General features: G+C 52.1%; 1 protein-coding gene across 1 annotated transcript in view; it reads left to right on the forward strand.

Moving 5' to 3' along the window:
- Positions 1-4,571: 4,571 nt before the first annotated feature.
- cdh16 (cadherin 16, KSP-cadherin) overlaps positions 4,572-22,571 on the forward strand; it is a 110,443-nt gene continuing 92,443 nt past the window's right edge. Inside the window, exon 1 of the mRNA XM_070896871.1 lies at positions 4,572-4,772. Within this exon, the coding sequence (XP_070752972.1) occupies positions 4,572-4,772 (201 nt within the window). The remainder of the gene's footprint in view (positions 4,773-22,571) is intronic.

Below are 22,571 nucleotides of genomic sequence, written 5' to 3' on the forward strand. Positions count from 1 at the left end.
CCTCGCACTGTCACTCAGTAACCCCTCTCCCCCAGCGCCCTGTGTTACTGACTATAGCTACTGATGTTAATCCAGCTCCCTCACTGTCACTCAGTAATCCCTCACCCTCAGCACCCTGTGTTACTGACTGTTATTCTACTGATGTTAATCCAGCTCCCTCACACTGTCACTCTGTAACCTCTCTCCCCCAGTGCTTTGAGTTACTGACTGTATCTCTACTGTTGTTAATCCAGCTCCCTCACACTGTCACTCAGTAACCCCTCTCCCCCAGCGCCCTGTGTTACTGACTGTGTCTCTACTGATGTTAATCCAGCTGTCTCACACTCTCACTCAGTAACCTCTCTCCCCCAGCGCTGTGTGTTACTGACTGTATCTCTACTGATGTTAATCCAGCTCCCTCACACTGTCACTCAGTAACCCCTCTCCCCCAGCACCCTGTGTTACTGACTGTATCTCTACTGATGTTAATCCAGCTCCCTCACACTGTCACTCAGTAACCCCTCTCCCCCAGCACACTGTGTTACTGACTGTATCTCTACTGATGTTAATCCAGCTCCCTCACACTGTCACTCAGTAACCTCTCCCCCAGTGCCCTGTGTTACTGACTGTATTTGTACTGATGTTAATCCAGCTCCCACACACTGTAACTCAGTAACCCCTCTCCCCCAGCGCCCTGAGTTAGTGACTGTATCTGTACTGATGTTAATCCAGCTCCCTCACACTGTCACTCAGTAACCCCTCTCCCCCAGCACCCTGTGTTACTGACTGTATCTGTACTGATGTTAATCCAGCTCCCTCACACTGACACTCAGTAACCCCTCTCCCCCAGCACCCTGTGTTACGGACTGTATCTGTACTGATGGTAATCCAGCTCCCTCACACTGTCACTCAGTAACCCCTCTCCCCCAGCACCCTGTGTTACTGACTGTATCTCTACTGATGTTAATCCAGCTCCCTCACATTGTGACGCAGTAACCCCTCTCCCCCAGCGCCCTGTGTTACTGACTGTATCTCTATTGATGTTAATCCAGCTCCCTCACACTGTTACTCAATAACCCCTCTTCCCCAGCGCTGTGTGTTACTGACTGTATCTCTACTGATGTTAATCCAGCTCCCTCACACTGTCACTCAGTAACCCCTCTCCCCCAGCGCCCTGTGTTACTGACTGTATCTCTACTGATGTTAATCCAGCTCCCTCACACTGTTACTCAGTAACCCCTCTTCCCCAGCGCTGTGTGTTACTGACTGTATCTCTACTGATGTTAATCCAGCTCCCTCACACTGTCACTCAGTAACCCCTCTCCCCCAGCGCCCTGTGTTACTGACTGTATCTCTACTGATGTTAATCCAGCTCCCTCACACTGTCACTCAGTAACCCCTCTCCCCCAGCACCCTGTGTTACTGACTGTATCTCTACTGATGTTAATCCAGCTGTCTCACACTCTCACTCAGTAACTTCTCTCCCCCTGTGCTCTGTGTTACTGACTGTATCTGTACTGATGTTAATCCAGTTCCCTCACACTGTCACTCAGTAACCCCTCTCCCCCAGCGCCCTGTGTTACTGACTGTATCTCTACTGATGTTAATCCAGTTCCCTCACACTGTCACTCAGTAACCCCTCTCCCCCAGCACCCTATGTTACTGACTGTGTCTCTACTGATGTTAATCCAGCTGTCTCACACTGTCACTCAGTAACCTCTCCCCCAGTGCCCTGTGTTACTGACTGTATTTGTACTGATGTTAATCCAGCTCCCACACACTGTCACTCAGTAACCCCTCTCCCCCAGCGCCCTGTGTTACTGACTGTATCTCTACTGATGTTAATCCAGCTCCCACACACTGTTACTCAGTAACCCCTCTCTCCCAGCGCCCTGTGTTAGTGACTGTATCTGTACTGATGTTAATCCAGCTCCCTCACACTGTCACTCAGTAACCCCTCTCCCCCAGCGCCCTGTGTTACTGACTGTATCTGTACTGATGTTAATCCAGCTCCCTCACACTGTCACTCAGTAACCCCTCTCCCCCAGCACCCTGTGTTACTGACTGTATCTCTACTGATGTTAATCCAGCTCCCTCACATTGTCACTCAGTAACCCCTCTCCCCCAGCGCTGTGTGTTACTGACTGTATCTCTACTGATGTTAATCCAGCTCCCTCACACTGTCACTCAGTAACCCCTCTCCCCCAGCACCCTGTGTTACTGACTGTATCTCTACTGATGTTAATCCAGCTGTCTCACACTCTCACTCAGTAACTCCTCTCCCCCAGCGCCCTGTGTTACTGACTGTATCTGTACTGATGTTAATCCAGCTCCCTCACACTGTCACTCAGTAACCCCTCTCCCCCAGCGCCCTGTGTTACTGACTGTATCTCTACTGATGTTAATCCAGCTCCCTCACACTGTCACTCAGTAACCCCTCTCCCCCAGCACCCTGTGTTACTGACTGTATCTCTACTGATGTTAATCCAGCTCCCTCACACTGTCACTCAGTAACCCCTCTCCCCCAGCACACTGTGTTACTGACTGTATCTCTACTGATGTTAATCCAGCTCCCTCACACTGTCACTCAGTAACCTCTCCCCCAGTGCCCTGTTTTACTGACTGTATTTGTACTGATGTTAATCCAGCTCCCACACACTGTAACTCGAGCCTCCTCCTGTCTCTCATTTAATCTATCAGCATAACCCTCGATTCCCTTCTCCCCCATTGGCTTGTCCAGCCTCCCCTTAAATACATCGATACTATTCGCCTGAACCCCTCCCTGTGGCAGCGAGTTCCACATGCTCACCGCTCTCTGGGTGAAGAAAGTTCTTCTGAATTGCGTGTTGAATTTCTTGGTGACTATCTTATATTGATGGCCTCTAGTTATGCTCTTTCCCACAAGTGGAAATATATCGGCCGTTCCTTCATCGTCGCTGGGTCAAAGTCCTGGAACTCCCTCCCTAACAGCACTGTGGGAGCACCTTCACCACACGGACTGCAGCGGTTCAAGAAGGCGGCTCACCACCACCTTCTCAAGGGGCAATTAGGGACGGGCAATAAATGCCGGCCTTGCCAGCGATGCCCACATCCCAGGGACAAATAAAAAGAAACCTCTTTCTGTATCCACTCTATCAAAATTTTTCATAATTTTAAAGCCCTCTATTAGGTCACCGCTCACCTTTTTTTTTCAAGAGAAAAGAGACCCAACCTATTCATCCTTTCCTGATATGTATACCCTCGCATTTCTGGCAAAATCCTTGTAAATCTTCTCTGCACCCTCTCCAGTGCCTCGATATCATTTTTATAATATGGCGACCAGAACTGTACGCACTACTGCAAAATATCTTGGGCTTATAGTTCGGGCTATTTTTGAGTTGTCCACTGTGTTGAAACTGTGGGTGAAGCAATGGGTGGCATGCGACATGGTGTCTGGCCTCACTGAGGAGATGATCCCGGGCATCCATCTAACGGATGAGACATTAAACTGAGGCCTAGTCTGCTCTCTCAGGTGGACGTAAAAGTACCACGGCACTATTTTGAAAAAGAGCAGGCGAGCTATCCCCGGTGTCCTGGGCCAATATTTATCCGTCAATTAACATCACTGAAACACATCATCGGATCATTGATGTCATGTATTCAATTATCATTGTAACCCATTTATAAGCTGACCTAAGTTGTCCAACTTGAGAACATTGACCACAAGGGGGTGAACTTGTGGGAGACACTCCTAACCTGGACTTTCAGGTATAAAAGGAGAAGCTCCATCCACCTTCATCACTTGAGGTCTTGGTAATAAAGGTAACTGGTTACAGGGTGACCTTCTCTCAAGTATGGGCCTCATGTGTATACTGTATAGTAAGGACATATCATTGGCGACAAAGATGGGATCCCAGTATTAGTGGAGCTAGACACAGGGGCCAGCCAGTCCCTGATGAGTGTCAAACAGTTCGAAAGATTGTGGGTGTCCAAGGCCAGGAGGCCAAAATTATTGCTGATTGACGCATAGCTACGGACATATACAAAGGAGAACATTCCGGTGCTAGGCCCACAAAGACTCGGAGAACAGGTTGCCACTCTGGATTGTCCCGGGGGACGGTCCCGCACTATTGGGGAGGAGTTGGTTTGCTGTCATGAACTGGAAATGCAATTTCTTCTGTGGAGCGAGCATCATGCTCACAAGTCCTGGACAAATTTGCCTCATTATTTCAACCCGGGGCCAAGGTAATGATTCACATAAACCCGGATGCCAGGCCAGAACACCACAAGGCCAGAGCGTTGCCGTATGTGATGCGGGAAAAGATAGAAGGCGAATTGGACCGCCTGCTGAGGGAAGGCATCACCTCGCCAGTTGAATTCAGTGACTGGGCGAGCCCGATCGTACCGGTGCTCAAGGCGGTTGGGTCGGTCAGGATATGTGGTGATTACAAGCCCACCATCAATCGGGTGTCACTCCAAGACCAGTACCCGCTTCCGAGAGCGGAGGACCTCTTTGCGACACTATCCGGTGGCAAATCTTTTCAAAATTGGACCTGACCTCAGCTTACATGACCCAGGAGCTGGCGAGTGAGTCGAAGAAGCTGACTACCATCATGACACACAAGGGGTTGTTTGAGTACAACAGATGTCCGTTTGGGATTCGTTCGGCCGCCGCGATCTTCCAACGAAATATGGAAAGCCTCCTCAAGTCGATTCCAAGGACGGTGGTTTTTCAAGTCGACATCCTCATCGTGGGTCGTGATACTGAAGGGCACCTCCACAACCTGGAGGAGGTGCTATGCAGACTGGACCGGGTAGGGCTGCGGCTGAAAAAGGCGAAAAGCGTCTTCTTAGCTCCAGGGGTAGAATTCCTGGGGAGGAGGGTAGCAGCAGACGGGATCAGACCCACTGCGTCCAAAACGGAAGCGATCCAGAGAGTACCCAGACCCCGTAACAGGACGGAGCTGCATTCCTTCCTGGGGCTCCTGAAATATTTTGGTAACTTTCTTCCCAAATTGAGCACGCTGTTAGAGCCGCTACACGTGCTCCTACGTAAAGGTCGCGATTGGGTCTGGGGGGGACAGCCAGGAAAGGGCTTTTGATAGAGCACATAATTTGTTATGCTCCAACAAACTGTTAACGTTATATAACCCGTGTAAGAAACTTGTGTTAACGTGCAATGCGTCTTCCTATGGGGTCGGGTGTGTGTTGCAGCATGTCAATGTCAATAGTCAGTTACAGCCGGTAGCTTATGCCTCCAGAAGTCTGTCCCAGGCAGAAAGGGGCTACGGGATGGGAGAAAAGGAAGCGCTAGCATGTATATATGCAGTACAAAAATGCACCAGTACCTGTTTGGCAGGAAATTTGAGCTGGAGACAGATCACAAACCCCTAACGTCCCTTCTGGCCATAAATGCGAATGAATCGGCCCACATACAGAGGTGGGCACTCACGTTAGCCGCCTATGACTATACAATTCGGCACAGACCGGGCACTGAAAACTGTGCCGATGCACTCAGCAGGCTCCCAATAGCCACCACTGAAGGGGCTACCGAGCATGATGCTGAGATGATCATGGCTGCTGAAGCTTTCGAAAGTGAAGGCTCACCTGTGACAGCCCGTCAGATTAAAGTCTGGACAAATAAAGACCCACTACTGTCTTTAGTTAAGAAATGTGTCCTGAATGGGGACTGGGCTGCCACGTACGGGGCATGCCCTGAGGAATTTAACCTGTTTCATAGGCGCAAGGATGAACTCTTGATTCAGGCCGATTGCCTACTTTGGGGAAACCGCGTAGTCATGCCCCAGATGGGCAGAGAGGTGTTCATCAGAGAACTCCACAATGAGCACCCGGGCATTGTCATGATGAAGTCAATTGCCAGGTCACACGTTTGGTGGCCAGGGATAGATGCAGACCTGGAACTTTGTGTTCACAGGTGCAACACGTATGCTCAGCTGGGCAACGCGCCCAGGGAAGGCCCCTTTAGCCCCTGGTCCTGGCCCACCAAGCCATGGTCATGCATCCATGTGGACTACGCAGGTCCTTTCATGGGAAAAATGGTTTTGGTTGTAGTAGACGCCTACTCCAAACGGATGGAGTGTGCCATTTTAAATTCAAGCACATTCTCTGCCACGGTAGAAAGTCTACGGGCAATGTTCGCCGCCCATGGTCTACCGGACATCTTGGTCAGCGACAATGGCCCATGCTTCACAAGCACTGAATTCCAGGACTTCATGGCAGGCAATGGAATTAACCATGTTAGAACGGCACCGTTCAAGCCAGCCTCAAACGGCCAGGCAGAACGAGCAGTGCAGATAATCAAACAGGGGATGCTCAGAATCCAAGGGGGTTCCCTACAAAGCCGCTTATCACGCCTCCTGTTGGCCTATAGATCCCGACCACACTCGCTCACAGGGGTTCCGCCCGCAGAGCTGCTAATGAAAAGGACGTTCAAAACCAGGTTATCCCTTATACACCCCACCATGAAAGAAATCGTTGAGAGCAGGCGTCAGTCACAATGTGACTACCATGACAGGAATGTGAGGACGTGATGTATTGATGTCAATGACCCTGTTTTTGTCCTTAATTATGCTGCAGGGCCCAAATGGCTCGCAGGCACTGTGATTGCCAAAGAGGGGAATGGGTTTTGGTATTAAACTTACCAATGGACAAATCTGCTGCAAACACGTGGATCAAACTAAAAGAAGGTTCAGCAACCCCATAGAAGAAGCAGAGGAAGAACACGACGTAGAGTTTACTCCACCACAGGTGACCAAACACAGGAACCAAGTGGAGGAGGGCCCAGTCACTGTGGGCAATCCGGACAGGCCTGAGGCACCGCAAACAGCAGACACTCAGGCCAGCGCCCAACAACCGGAGCCCCAACTCAGGCGCTCTACAAGGGAGCGTAAACCACCAGAGAGACTCAACCTGTGATCCCAATAAGACTTTGGGGGGGGAGGTGATGTCATGTGTTCAACTATCATTGTAACCCATGTATAAGCTGACCTAAGTTGTACATCTTGAGAACATTGACCACAAGGGGCGAACTTCTGGGAGACACTCCTAACCTGGACATTCAGGTATAAAAGGGAAGCTCCACCCACCTTCATCACTTGAGGTCTTGGTAATAAAGGTAACTGATCACAGAGTGACCTTCTCTCAAGTATGGGCCTTGTGTGCATTTATACTGTATAGTAAGGACATATCAATTATCACATTGCTGTTTGTGGGAGCTTGCTGGGCGCAAATTAGCTGCCGCGTATCCTACATTACAACAGCGACTACACTTTAAAAAGTGCTTCATTGGCTGTAAAGCACTTTGGGACGTCCTGAGATCAGACACTGTAATTGCAAGTCTGTCTTTCTTCTGAAAAACACTGGCACACTGGTTAGGATGGGACATGGCCTGTCTCTGTACTTGAATATTCTTTGTTCTGTTTCCTCTGTCTCTTGCTTACTCTCTCTGCACACCAGCACTCCTCTCTTTCTCTATCCCTCTGTGCTTCTCTGTCTCTATCTCTTCCTCTCTGATTTGTTTTTCTCTGCACCCTTCTGTCCATCTTTCTGTCCATCACCTCTCTGTCCACCTCTCTGTCCATCTCCCTGTCTCACCGTTCCATCCATCTCTCTGTCTCACCTCTCTGTCCATCACCTCTCTGTCCACCTCTATGTCCATCTCTCTGTCTCACCGCTCTGTCCATCTCTCTGTCCATCTCACTGTCCATCTCACTGTCCATCTGCCTGTCCATCTCTTTGTCACATCTCATCCATCTCTCTGTCCACCTCTCTGTCCACCTCTCTGTCCACCTCTCTGTCTCACCTCTCTGTCCATCTCTCCGTCTCATGTTTCTGTCTCATCTCTGTGTCCACCTCTCTGTCCACCTCTCTGTCCATCTCTTTGTCTCATCTCTGTTTCATTTCTGTCCCATTTCTGTCCCAGATCTATAGATATGTGATGACAAAAAGATTAGTGAAGACAAATGTAGATCCCTTGCAGTCAGAATCAGGTGAATTTATAATGGGGAACAAAGAAATGGCAGACCAATTGAACAAATACTTTGGTTCTGGCTTCACGAAGGAAGACAGAAATTATCTTCCGGAAATACTAGGGGACTGAGGGTCTAGCGAGAAGGAGGAACTGAAGGAAATCCTTATCAGTCAGGAAATGGTGTTAGGGAAATTGATGGGACTGAAGGCCGATAAATCCCCAGGGCCTGATAGTCTGCATCCCAGAGTACTTAAGGAAGTGGCCCTAGAAATAGTGGATGCATTGGTGGTCATTTTCCAACATTCTATAGACTCTGGATCAGTTCCTATGGATTGGCAGGTAGCTAATATAACCCCATTTTTAAAAAAAGGATGGAGAGAGAAAACAGGGAATTATAGACCGGTTAGCCTGACATCGGTAGTGGGGAAAATGTTGGAATCAATTATTAAAGATGAAATAGTAGCACATTTGGAAAGCAGTGACAGGATCGGTCCAAGTCAGCATGAATTTATGAATGGGAAATCATGCTTGACAAATCTTCTAGAATTTTTTGAGGATGTAACTAGTAGAGTGGACAAGGGAGAACCAGGGGATGTGGTGTATTTGGACTTTCAAAAGGCTTTTGACAAGGACCCACACAAGAGATTAGTGTGCAAAATTAAAGCGCATGGTGTTGTGGGTAATGTATTGACGTGGATAGAGAACTACTCCTGCACCTATTTTCTATGTTTCTATGTTTCTATGTCCATCCCTCTGTCCATCTCACTGTCCACATCTCTGTCTCACCGCTCTGTCCATCTTTCTGTCCATCTCTCTGTCCATCTCTCTGACTCATCTCTCTGTCCATCTCTCTGTCTCACCTCTCTGTCCATCTCTCTGTCCATCTCTCTGACTCATCTGTCTGTCTCACCTCTCTGTCTCACCTCTCTGTCTCATCTCTCTGTCCCATCTCTCTGTCCCACCTCTCTGTCCATCTCTCTGTCCATCTCTCTGACTCATCTGTCTGTCTCACCTCTCTGTCTCACCTCTCTGTCTCACCTCTCTGTCTCATCTCTCTGTCCCATCTCTCTGTCCCATCTCTCTGTCCATCTCTCTGTCCATCTCTCGGTCCATCTCTCGGTCCATCTCTCTGTCTCACTTCTCTGTCCATCTCTCGGTCTCACCTCTCGGTCTCATCTCTCTGTCCATCTCTCGATCTCATCTCTCTTTGCTTCTGCTCTTTCTGGCCATCTCTTGCCCCCTTTATCTCTCCTCACTCTGCCATCTCTGACTCCATCCCTCTCTGTCTCTCACTGCCTGCCTGTCTACCTCTGTTTGTCTGCTTGTCTCTCTCTGCTTACCTGTAACACTCTCTCTGAAGGTATCCCTCTTCCTCTACCTCTGACTTTGTTTCTCTCTTTGTCTCCCTCCCTCTGTCTGTATTTCTCTCACAGTCTGTATCCTTCTGACTCTGTCTTTCAGTTTATCACTTCTCTCTCTCTCTGTCTGCTTCTACCCTCTCTCCATGCCTGTCTCTCTATCTCTGCTTCTTACTATGTTTTCAAATCTCACCATGGCCTTGCCCCCCCTCCGTATCTCTGTAACGTCCCCCAGCCCCACATCCCTCCCAGATCTCTGCACTTCTCAAATTCTGGTCTCTTGAGCATCCACGATTTTAATCGCTCCACCATTGGCGGCCGTGCCTTCAACTGCCTCAGGCCCAAGCTCTGGAATTCCCTCCCTAAACCTCCGACTCTCCGTCTTTCTCTCCTCCTTTAAGAAGCTGCATAAAACCTATCGCTTTGACCACAGTTTTGGACATCTACTCTAATATTTCCTTATGTGGCTGGGTGTCAAATTTAGTTTGATAATCACACTTTGGCATGTTTTACTACATTAAAGGCGCTATATGAATGCAAGTTGTTTTCTGCCTCTCTGTCTCTTTCTGTCTCTCTCCCTGTCTCTCTGCCTCTCTCTCTCTCCCTCCCTGTCTCTCTGCCTCTCTCTCTCTCTCTCCCTGTCTCTCTGCCTCTCTCTCTCTCTCTCCCTGTCTCTCTGCCTCTCTCTCTCTCTCTGTCTCTCTGCCTCTCTCTCTGTGTCTCTCTCTCTGTGTCTCTCTCTCTCTCTCTCTCTCTCTCTCTCTGCCTCTCTCTGTCTCTCTCTCTCTCTGTCTCTCTCTCTGTCTCTTTGCCTCTCTCTGTCTCTCTCTCTGTCTCTTTGCCTCTTTCTGTCTCTCTGCCTCTCTCTCTCTCTCTCTGCCTCTCTCTCTCTCTCTCTCTATCTATCTCTCTCTGTCTCTCTCTCTGTCTCTTTGCCTCTCTGTCTCTCTGTCTCTCTCTCTGTGTCTCTCTCTCTCTTTGTTTCTCTGCCCCTCTCTGCCTCTCTGTCTCTCTTTGTATCTCTCTCTGTCTCTCTCTTTCTCTGTCTCTCTCTCTCTCTGCCTCTCGCTCTCTCTGCCTCTCTCTGTCTCTCTCTCTCTATCTATCTCTCTGTCTCTCTCTCTCTCTATCTCTCTCTCTGTCTCTCTCTCTGTCTCTTTGCCTCTCTCTGTCTCTCTGCCTCTCTCTCTCTCTCTCTCTCTCTGTCTCTCTCTCTCTCTGTCTCTTTGCCTCTCTCTGTCTCTCCATCTCTCTCTCTCTCTCTGTCTCTCTCTCTGCCTCTCTCTCTCTCTCTCTCTATCTCTCTCTCTCTCTGTCTCTCTCTCTCTCTGTCTCTTTGCCTCTCTCTCTCTCTCTCTCTCTGTGTCTCTCTCTCTGTCTCTCTGCCTCTCTCTGTCTCTCTTTGTATCTCTCTCTGTCTCTCTCTCTCTCTCTCTCTCTCTGCCTCTCTCTGTCCCCCCATCTCAAAAGAAGTAGGGTGTGGAAGAGGTGACTGTGGAGGTTTAGGATTGGACTGTGTGAAACAGGAAGTCAATGATTAACGTTTACTTATTCGCTGTTTATAAAACGTTTCCCAAGGGCTGGGAACTGTCTGAGACTCGGGCAAGTTGACCAGGTAAGACGAGCTCTTTAAGATGCCTTGTATCAGACTCTATCTTTCATTTTAAGCTGAAAACTAAAAATGAAAAGAGGTTTTGAAAGCTGATGGAATGGAGACAGAGCAGATGAGGAGAGAAGGTGAGCTTGCTTATTGACCCATCCTCTCCATGAGGTCAAACAGTCACACTTAGTCCTGGTCAAACAGTCACACTTAGTCCTGGTCAAACAGTCACACTTAGTCCTGGTCAAACAGTCACACTTAGTCCTGGTCAAACAGTCACATTTAGTCCTGGTCAAACAGTCACATTTAGTCCTGCTCGTCCACAGGAGATACTGACCCCTGTTTCATTAAAATCAAAATATTCCGGTTTTCTAAATTTCAGAAACATCAAGCTGAAATTTGGGGAATGTTTTAAGAAAGTTTAAATGTGAAATTTTGAAGAGTTTGCCATAGAAAGTTATTCAAAGTATTTTTCTGATACTTTACAAATGTATTCTTTATTCTTTAAAGATTATATGTGGTGTGTGAGATTACTCACTGTACCTCACCACAGGAGTTTTTATTGAAAGTGTTAATGACTATATTGGAAACAGAACACTGGAGGTCAAGGTCACCCTGAATATGTTGAATTTGCCTTTAAACTATATTTTACTGCAGTGCAATAATCAGTGACATTAACTGGGCTCACAATGTCGTCGTTAAACTGAGGAAATGAAATTGTTCATTTCCACTGTTAGAACTGTTGCTTGGCGATGGGGGGAGGGGGGAAGACAGACGGGGAGAGAGAGAGCGAGAGAGAGACAAAGAGAGAGGGAGGGAGGAGAGAGACAGAGGGAGGAGAGAGAACAAGAGAGACAGGGGAGATGGAAAGAAAGAGTTTGAGAGACAGAGGAAGAAAGGGACAAAAGAGAGGACAGCTGGGAGGAAAGAGAGAAACAGAGGGAGAGAGGAGAGAGAACGAGAGAGAGTGAGAGAGAGGGACAGAGGGAGAGAGAGACAGAGGGAGAGAGAGAAAGAGAATGAGAGAGACAGAGGGAGAGATAGAGAGGAGAGCGAGATAGAGTGAGAGAGAGACAGAGGGAGAGAGAGGGAGAATGAGAGATACAGAGGGAGAGATAGAGAGAGGGAGAGAGGAGAGAGAACGAGAGAGACAGAGTGAGAGAGTTGGAGGGCGAGAGGAGAGAGAATGAGAGAGTCAGAGGAAGAGATAGAGATAGGGAAAGAGGAGAGAGAACGAGAGAGATGGAGTGAGAGAGACAGAGGGAGAGAGGAGAGAGAATGAGAGAGTCAGAGGGAAAGATAGAGAGAGGGAGAAAGAAAGGGAGAGTGGGAGAAAAGCTGGGAGGAAAGAAAAGAGAGGGAGAGAGATCGAGAGAGCAAGGGATAGAAAGCAAGGAATGGACAGAGAGATGGACAGATAAAGGCACAGAGAGAGAGAGAGACCAAGAATGCAGGGTTGTGACTTTAGAAATGGACAGAATGGCAGTCCCTGGGTTGAAGCCACTGAAACAAGGTCATTACAAAGAGGATCTAATGGAGGAGGCATGTGACTCCTGGTGGTTGCGGGGGTGAAAGGTGACTCTGCCTGTGAGGTCTCGGTGTCTGCCAGCTGCCACTCATTACATTGGCTTTTAACGATGGATTTTCGGGGTGGGGGGGGTTTTCCCCATTTCTGGGGGGCTTCACTAACAGCTGATGTATTTGTGATCTGCAGGGTCCGGAGCAATGATTACCCCAGGGTTCCTGCACAGCAAAGTATTCCATCAGGTCGGTAAATATGGCTCTCACCCACCCCCCTCACCCCTCAACCCTTCTCGAAACTGCACACCCTTTGGGATAGAGGGCAGCCTTCACAGGGTATTTGCAGAATAAAATTGCTGTCACCTGCACTCTTGCTGTGACACACGGTGATATAGTGTTATAGTGTGTCACAGTGTGTTACAGTGTGTCACAGTGTGTTATAGTGTGTCACAGTGTGTTAAAGTATGTTATAGTGTGTTACAGTGTGTTATACTGTGTTACAGTGTGTCATAGTGTGTCATAGTGTGTTATAGTGTGTCACAGTGTGTTATAGTGTGTTATAGTGTGTTACAGTGTGTTCTAGTGTGTTATACTGTGTCACAGTGTGTTTTAGTGTGTTATAGTGTGTCACAGTGTGTTATAGTGTGTTATAGTGTGTCACCGTGTGTTATAGTGTGTCATAGTGTGTTATAGTGTGTCACAGTGTGTTATAGTGTGTCACAGTGTATCATAGTGTGTCACAGTGTATTATAGTGTGTTATAGTGTGTCACAGTGTGTTATAGTGTGTTATAGTGTGTCACACTGTGTTATAGTGTGTCACAGTGTGTCACAGTGTGTTATAGTGTGTCACGGTGTGTTATAGTGTGTCACAGTGTGTTATAGTATGTCACAGTGTGTTATAGTGTGTCACAGTGTGTTATAGTGTGTCACAGTGTGTCACAGTGTGTTATAGTGTGTCACAGTGTGTTATAGTGTGTCACGGTGTGTTATAGTGTGTCACAGTGTGTTATAGTATGTCACAGTGTGTTATAGTGTGTCACAGTGTGTTATAGTGTGTCACAGTGTGTCATAGTGTGTTATAGTGTGTCACAGTGTGTTATAGTGTGTTATAGTGTGTTACCGTGTGTTATAGTGTGTCACAGTGTGTTATAGTGCATCGCAGTGTGTTATCATGTGGCATAGTGTGTTATAGTGTGTCACAGTGTGTTATAGTATGTCACAGTGTGTTATAGTGTGTCACAGTGTGTCACAATGTGTTATAGTGTGTCACAGTGTGTATTAATGTGTCACAGTGTATTATAGTGTGTTATAGTGTGTCACAGTGTGTTATAGTGTGTTATAGTGTGTCACAGTGTGTTATAGTATGTCACAGTGTGTTATAGTGTGTCACAGTGTGTTATAGTGTGTCACAGTGTGTCACAGTGTGTTATAGTGTGTCACAGTGTGTTATAGTATGTCACAGTGCGTTATAGTGTGTCACAGTGTGTTATTGTGTGTCACAGTGTGTTATAGTATGTCACAGTGTGTTATAGTGTGTTATAGTGTGTCACAGTGTGTTATAGTGTGTTATAGTATGTCACCGTGTGTTATAGTGCGTCACAGTGTGTTATAGTATGTCATAGTGTGTTATAGTGTGTTATAGTATGTCATAGTGTGTTATAGTGTGTTATAGTATGTCACAGTGTGTTATAGTGTGTCACAGTGTGTTATAGTGTGTTATAGTGTGTCACAGTGTGTCATAGTGTGTTACAGTGTGTCACAGTGTGTTATAGTGTGTTATAGTGTGTCACCGTGTGTTATAGTGTGTCGCAGTGTGTTATAGTGTGTCACAGTGTGTTATAGTATGTCACAGTGTGTTATGGTGTGTCACAGTGTGTCACAGTGTGTTATAGTGTGTCACAGTGTGTCACAGTGTGTTATAGTGTGTCACAGTGTGTCACAGTGTGTTATAGTGTGTCACAGTGTATTATAGTGTGTTACAGTGTGTTATAGTATGTCACAGTGTGTTATAGTGTGTCACCATGTGTTATAGTGCGTCGCAGTGTGTTATAGTGTGTCACAGTGTATTATAGTGTGTTATAGTGTGTCACAGTGTGTCACAGTGTGTTACAGTGTGTCACAGTGTGTTACAGTGTGTTACAGTGTGTCACAGTGTGTTATAGTTGTCACAGTGTGTCACAGTGTGTCACAGTGTGTCACGGTGTGTTATAGTGTGTCACAGTGTGTCACAGTGTGTCACAGTGTGTTACAGTGTGTTACAGTGTGTTACAGTGTGTCACAGTGTGTTACAGTGTGTCACGGTGTGTTACAGTGTGTTACAGTGTGTTACAGTGTGTCACAGTGTGTTACAGTGTGTCACAGTGTGTTATAGTGTGTTATAGTGTGTCACAGTGTGTCACAGTGTGTTACAGTGTGTTATAGTGTGTTACAGTGTGTTACAGTGTGTCACAGTGTGTTACAGTGTGTCACAGTGTGTTACAGTGTGTTACAGTGTGTCACAGTGTGTTACAGTGTGTTATAGTGTGTCACAGTGTGTTATAGTGTGTCACAGTGTGTTATAGTATGTCACAGTGTGTTATAGTGTGTTATAGTGTGTCACAGTGTGTTATAGTGTGTTATAGTGTGTCACCGTGTGTTATAGTGCGTCACAGTGTGTTATAGTGTGTCACAGTGTGTTATAGTGTGTCACCATGTGTTATAGTGCGTCGCAGTGTGTTATAGTGTGTCACAGTGTATTATAGTGTGTTATAGTGTGTCACAGTGTGTCACAGTATGTTACAGTGTGTCACAGTGTGTTACAGTGTGTTACAGTGTGTCACAGTGTGTTATAGTTGTCACAGTGTGTCACAGTGTGTCACGGTGTGTTATAGTGTGTTACAGTGTGTCACAGTGTGTCACAGTGTGTTACAGTGTGTTACAGTGTGTTATAGTGTGTCACAGTGTGTTATAGTTGTCACAGTGTGTCACAGTGTGTCACGGTGTGTTATAGTGTGTCACAGTGTGTCACAGTGTGTTACAGTGTGTTACAGTGTGTTATAGTGTGTCACAGTGTGTTACAGTGTGTTACAGTGTGTCACAGTGTGTTACAGTGTGTTACAGTGTGTTATAGTTGTCACAGTGTGTCACGGTGTGTTACAGTGTGTTACAGTGTGTCACAGTGTGTTACAGTGTGTCACAGTGTGTTATAGTGTGTCACAGTGTGTTACAGTGTGTTACAGTGTGTTATAGTGTGTTACAGTGTGTTACAGTGTGTCACAGTGTGTTACAGTGTGTTACAGTGTGTCACAGTGTGTTACAGTGTGTTACAGTGTGTTACAGTGTGTTACAGTGTGTCACAGTGTGTCACAGTGTGTTACAGTGTGTTACAGTGTGTTATAGAATGCTGGGCTGGGTCCCTACAGCAGAGCTGGTCTCCAGTTGTCCTGGTTAACCCTTGCCACTGGACCAAGACCTCGCTCTGTCAAGCCCGTGTGGTGGCTGGTGTACAACGGCCACCCCACGTTAAAAAAATCCACCCACAGGCATCTTCCACCCTTCAGGATGTAGTTCGGAATCCGGAATATTAGGTCCTTCATTGAAACACCTGTGAACTTTTTGACGTGGAAGCAAGTCATCCTCGGTTCGAGGGAGCACTTATGATGATCACCTTGCTTTAATTCCCTTTCTCACTAACACAAAAGCAAAATACTGCGGAGGCTGGAATCTGAAAAATAAAGCAGAGAATGGTGGCAATACAGCGGGTCGGGCAGCGACTGTGGAGAGAAAGTCCTCGCGTTACCTCTGCCTCCTCGCCACAGACGCTGCCCGACCCGCTGAGCTTTCCAGCGTTAACTCTGCTTCAAACTCTTTCTCACTCTTGTTTTCACCTCTTCTCTTCAGTGTTTTTCCTCTCTCATTCATTTTCTCTCGCCTCTTTTCTCTCTAACTTTCCTCCTCCAATCTCTCCTCCCGTCTCCCAATCCTTTTTTTTTTCCGGTTCTGCGCTGTCCTCGTTCTCTTTTGTCTGCTTTCCGTTTTCAGTCTTTCGCTCGCCCCTCACTCGCCCCTCACTCGCCCCTCACTCGCCCCTCACTCGCCCCTCGCTCGCCCTTGTCGCTCGCCCCTCACTCGCCCCTTCGCCCCTCGCTCGCCCCTCACTCGCCCCTCACTCGCCCCTCGCTCGCCCCTCGCTCGCCCCTCACTTGCCCCTCTCTCGCCCCTCGCTCGCCCCTCGTTCGCCCCTGTCACTCGACCCTCTCTCGCCCCTCGCTCGCCCCTCGTTCGCCCCTGTCACTCGCCCCTCACTCGCCCCTCACTCGCCCCTCGCTCGCCCCTGTCACTCGACCCTCTCTCGCCCCTCGCTCGCCCCTCGTTCGCCCCTGTCGCTCGCCCCTCGTTCGCCCCTCGTTCGCCCTTGTCGCTCGCCCCTCACTCGCCCCTCGCTCGCCCCTTCGCCCCTCGCTCGCCCCTGTCGCTCGCCCCTCGTTCGCCCCTCGTTCGCCCCTCACTCGCCCCTCGCTCGCCCCTGTCGCTCGCCCCTTCGCCCCTCGCTCGCCCTTGTCGCTCGCTCGCCCCTCGCTCGCCCTTGTCGCTCGCCCCTCACTCGCCCCTCGCTCGCCCTTGTCGCTCGCTCGCCCCTCGCTCGCCCCTCGCTCGCCCCTCGCTCGCCCCTCGCTCGCCCTTGTCGCTCGCTCGCCCCTCGCTCGCCCCTCGCTCGCCCTTGTCGCTCGCCCCTCGCTCGCCCTTGTCGCTCGCTCGCCCCTCGCTCGCCCTTGTCGCTCGCTCGCCCCTCACTCGCCCTTGTCGCTCGCCCCTCACTCGCCCCTCGCTCGCCCCTTGTCGCTCGCCCCTCACTCGCCCCTCGCTCGCCCCTTGTCGCTCGCCCCTCTCTCGCCCCTCGCTCGCCCCTTGTCGCTCGCCCCTCGCTCGCCCTTGTCGCTCGCCCCTCACTCGCCCCTCGCTCGCCCTTGTCGCTCGCCCCTCACTCGCCCCTCGCTCGCCCCTCACTCGCCCCTCGCTCGCCCCTCACTCGCCCCTCACTCGCCCTTGTCGCTCGCCCCTCGCTCGCCCTTGTCGCTCGCCCCTCACTCGCCCCTCGCTCGCCCCTTGTCGCTCGCCCCTCACTCGCCCCTCACTCGCCCTTGTCGCTCGCCCCTCACTCGCCCCTCGCTCGCCCCTCACTCGCCCCTCACTCGCCCTTGTCGCTCGCCCCTCACTCGCCCCTCGCTCGCCCCTTGTCACTCGCCCCTCACTCGCCCCTCACTCGCCCTTGTCGCTCGCCCCTCACTCGCCCCTCGCTCGCCCCTTGTCGCTCGCCCCTCACTCGCCCCTCGCTCGCCCCTTGTCGCTCGCCCCTCGCTCGCCCTTGTCGCTCGCCCCTCGCTCGCCCCTCGCTCGCCCCTCGTTCGCCCTTGTCGCTCGCCCTTCACTCGCCCCTCGCTCGCCCCTTGTCGCTCGCCCCTCACTCGCCCTTGTCGCTCGCCCCTCGCTCGCCCCTTGTCGCTCGCCCCTCGCTCGCCCCTCACTCGCCCTTGTCGCTAGCCCCTCGCTCGCCCCTCGCTCGCCCTTGTCGCTCGCCCCTCGCTCGCCCCTCGCTCGCCCTTGTCGCTCGCCCCTCGCTCGCCCCTCGCTCGCCCTTGTCGCTAGCCCCTCGCTCGCCCCTCGCTCGCCCTTGTCGCTAGCCCCTCACTCGCCCCTCGCTCGCCCCTCGCTCGCCCCTCGCTCGCCCCTCGCTTGCCCCTCGCTCGCCCTTGTCGCTCGCCCCTCCCTCGCCCCTCGCACGCCCTTGTCGCTCGCCCCTCGCTCGCCCTTGTCGCTCGCCCCTCCCTCGCCCCTCGCTCGCCCCTCGCTCGCCCCTCACTCGCCCTTGTCGCTCGCCCCTCCCTCGCCCTTGTCGCTCGCCCCTCGCTCGCCCTTGTCGCTCGCCCCTCGCTCGCCCCTCGCTCGCCCCTCGCTCGCCCTTGTCGCTCGCCCCTCGCTCGCCCTTGTCGCTCGCCCCTCGCTCGCCCTTGTCGCTCGCCCCTCACTCGCCCCTCGCTCGCCCCTCACTCGCCCCTCGCTCGCCCCTCGCTCGCCCCTCACTCGCCCCTCGCTCGCCCTTGTCGCTCGCCCCTCGCTCGCCCTTGTCGCTCGCCCCTCACTCGCCCCTCACTCGCCCTTGTCGCTCGCCCCTCACTCGCCCCTCGCTCGCCCCTCACTCGCCCCTCACTCGCCCTTGTCGCTCGCCCCTCACTCGCCCCTCGCTCGCCCCTTGTCGCTCGCCCCTCACTCGCCCCTCGCTCGCCCCTTGTCGCTCGCCCCTCGCTCGCCCTTGTCGCTCGCCCCTCGCTCGCCCCTCGCTCGCCCCTCGCTCGCCCCTCGCTCGCCCCTCGCTCGCCCTTGTCGCTCGCCCCTCCCTCGCCTCTCGCTCGCCCTTGTCGATCGCCCCTCGCTCGCCCTTGTCGCTCGCCCTTGTCGCTCGCCCCTCACTCGCCCCTCGCTCGCCCTTGTCGCGCGCCCCTCGCTCGCCCTTGTCGCTAGCCCCTCGCTCGCCCCTCACTCGCCCCTCGCTCGCCCTTGTCGCTCGCCCCTCACTCGCCCTTGTCGCTCGCCCCTCGCTCGCCCCTCGCTCGCCCTTGTCGCTCGCCCCTCGCTCGCCCTTGTCGCTCGCCCTTGTCGCTCGCCCCTCGCTCGCCCCTCGCTCGCCCTTGTCGCTCGCCCCTCACTCGCCCTTGTCGCTCGCCCCTCGCTCGCCCCTCGCTCGCCCTTGTCGCTCGCCCCTCACTCGCCCCTCGCTCGCCCCTCGCTCGCCCTTGTCGCTCGCCCCTCGCTCGCCCCTCGCTCGCCCTTGTCGCTCGCCCCTCGCTCGCCCCTCGCTCGCCCTTGTCGCTCGCCCCTCGCTCGCCCCTCGCTCACCCCTCGCTCGCCCCTCACTCGCCCCTCACTCGCCCCTCGCTCGCCCTTGTCGCTCGCCCCTCGCTCGCCCCTGTCGCTCGCCCCTCGCTCGCCCTTGTCGCTCGCCCCTCGCTCGCCCCTCGCTCGCCCTTGTAGCTCGCCCCTCGCTCGCCCCTCGCTCGCCCTTGTCGCTCGCCCCTCGCTCGCCCCTCGCTCACCCCTCGCTCGCCCCTCGCTCGCCCCTCGCTCGCCCTTGTCGCTCGCCCCTCGCTCGCCCCTCGCTCGCCCTTGTCGCTCGCCCCTCGCTCGCCCCTCGCTCGCCCTTGTCGCTCGCCCCTCGCTCGCCCCTCGCTCACCCCTCGCTCGCCCCTCACTCGCCCCTCGCTCGCCCCTCGCTCGCCCTTGTCGCTCGCCCCTCGCTCGCCCCTGTCGCTCGCCCCTCGCTCGCCCTTGTCGCTCGCCCCTCGCTCGCCCCTCGCTCGCCCTTGTCGCTCGCCCCTCGCTCGCCCCTCGCTCGCCCCTCGCTCGCCCTTGTCGCTCGCCCCTCGCTCGCCCCTCGCTCGCCCCTCGCATCCCCCCGTCGCTCGCCCCTCGCTCGCCCTTGTCGCTCGCCCCTCGCTCGCCCCTCGCTCGCCCTTGTCGCTCGCCCCTCGCTCGCCCCTCGCTCGCCCCTCGCTCGCCCTTGTCGCTCGCCCCTCGCTCGCCCCTCGCTCGCCCCTCGCATCCCCCCGTCGCTCGCCCCTCGCTCGCCCTTGTCGCTCCAATTCTCCTTCCTCACTTTATTGTTCTGCAACCTCACTTCTCCACTTCCCCCCCTTTCCTTCTCCATCTCCGCTAACCTCCCATTCTCGCTCTCTCCGTTCCTTTCTGTCCTTCTCTGTTCTCACTCCATTTCTCTCCTGGAAAGAAATTCTCATTTTCTTTCTTCGCCTGTTGCTTTCCCTCCTTTTTTAAAATTTGTCTTTCTCTGTCTATCTTCACCTTCTTCCCCTCCTTCATTTGCTCGTTCACCTCCCACAATGTATCTTTGGCCTTACTAATCTCTTCCAGATGAGACATTAAACCGAGGCCCCGTCTGCTCTCTCATAGGAACATAAGGAATAGGAGCAGGAGTCGGCCATTCGACCTCTCGAGCCTGCTCAGCCATCCAATTAGATCACGGCTGATCTTCAACCTCAACTCCACTTTCCCCCCCGATCCCCATATCCCTCGATTCCCCGAGAGTCCAAAAATCTATCGATCTCAGCCTTGAATATATTCAGAGACCCAGCCTCCACAGCCCTCTGGGGCAGAGAATTCTAGATTCACCCCCCTCTGAGTGAAGAAATTCCTCCTCATCTCCGTCCTAAATGGCCGACCCCTTATCCTGAGCCTGTGACCCCGGGTTCTAGACTCCCCAGCCCGGGGGAAACATCCTCCCTACATCTACCCTGTCAATCCCTGTAAAGATTTTGTATGTTTCAATGAGTGGATGTAAAAGATCCCACAGCACTATTTTGAAGAAGTGCAGGGGAGAGCTCCCTGGTGTCCGAGTCGATATTTATCCCTCAATCAACATCAATAAAAAAAAAAGATGATCTGGTTATGATCTCATTGGTATTTGTGGGAGCTTGCTGTGCACAAATTGGCTGCCGCGTTTCCTACATTACAACAGTGATCTTAACCGTTAAGGGGATAAGGGGTTATGGGGAGCGGGCGGGGAAGTGGAGCTGAGTCCATGATCGGATCAGCCATGATCTTATTAAATGGCGGGGCAGGCTCGAGGGGCCGAATGGCCTACTCCTGCTCCTATTGCTTATGTCCTTATTACACGCCTGAAGTACTTCATTGGCTGTCCTGAGGTTGTGAAAGATTCTATATAAATACATGTCCTTTCTTTCCCAGTTCTGACCAAAAGTGCTGCCTCTGGGGTCAGTGTTTTGGGGATGGGGTAAAGATGAGAACTGGAGAGATTGAGTGTTGAGAGGAGAGCTAGTTAACAGAGCGAACTCCCAGGGCAGAACCTGCCGTTCACATTCTTATAACCTTCATTTCTCCTTGTCTGGTTTTGTTTTCTCTTCTGAAGCTCACTTCTCGTTTGGTTTCTTGGCAATAAAACTGCAACCCTCACAGCTCCCTGAAGAGGCAACCAGTTTTTCCAGTAGCTCGGTGATTCCCACACACCAGGGAGGTTCTGGCTCTGATACCTGGTCTGTGCTGTGTTAGCCGCTTACAGGGGATGACACCATCAGCCAAAGAAAGAAAGGTAGAAATACTGGCATTTATATAGCGCCTTTCACGACCACCGGATGTCCCAAGCGCTTTCCAGCCAACAAAGTACTTTTGGAGTGTAGTCACAGTTGTAATGTAGGAAACGTGGCAGCCAATTTGCGCACAGCAAGCTCCCACACACAGCAATGTGATAATGACCAGATCATCTGTTTTTTGTTATATTGATTGAGCGATAAATATTGGCCCCAGGACACCGGGGATAACTTCAAAATAGTGCCACGGGATCCTTTACTTCCACCTGAGGGAACAGACGGGCCTCGGTTTAACATCTCATCTGAAAGACAGCATCTCTGACTGTGCAGTGCTCCCCCAGTACTGCCCCTCCAACAATGCAGCGCTCCCTCAGTACTGCCCCTCCGACAGTGCAGCGCTCCCTCAGTACTGCCCCTCCGACAGTGCAGTGCTCCTCCAGTACTGCCCCTCCGACAGTGCAGTGCTCCTCCAGTACTGCCCCTCCGACAGTGCAGCACTCCCTCAGTACTGCCCCTCCGACAGTGCAGCACTCCCTCAGTACTGCCCCTCCGACAGTGCAGTGCTCCTCCAGTACTGCCCCTCCAACAATGCAGCGCTCCCTCAGTACTGCCCCTCCGACAGTGCAGCACTCCCTCAGTACTGCCCCTTTGACAGTGCAGCACTCCCTCAGTACTGCCCCTCCGACAGTGCAGCACTCCCTCAGTACTGCCCCTCCGACAGTGCAGCACTCCCTCAGTACTGCGCCTCTGACCGTGCGGTGCTCCCTCAGTACTGCCCCTCCGACAGTGCAGCACTCCCTCAGTACTGCGCCTCTGACCGTGCGGTGCTCCCTCTGCAGGGGAGTTCTCCCCGGTGTCCTGGGGCCAATATTTATCCCTCAATCCACATCACTAAAACAAATTATCTGGTCATTATCACATTGCTGTGTGTGGGAGCTTGCTGTGTGCAAATTGCCTCCCGTGTTTCCCACATTACAACAGTGACTGCACTCCAAAAGTCCTTCATTTGCTGTAAAGCACTTCAGGCCATCTTGAGGTTGTGAAAAAT

The sequence above is a fragment of the Pristiophorus japonicus genome, chromosome 13 (genome assembly GCF_044704955.1).
Source record: "Pristiophorus japonicus isolate sPriJap1 chromosome 13, sPriJap1.hap1, whole genome shotgun sequence".
Classification (NCBI taxonomy): domain Eukaryota; kingdom Metazoa; phylum Chordata; class Chondrichthyes; family Pristiophoridae; genus Pristiophorus; species Pristiophorus japonicus.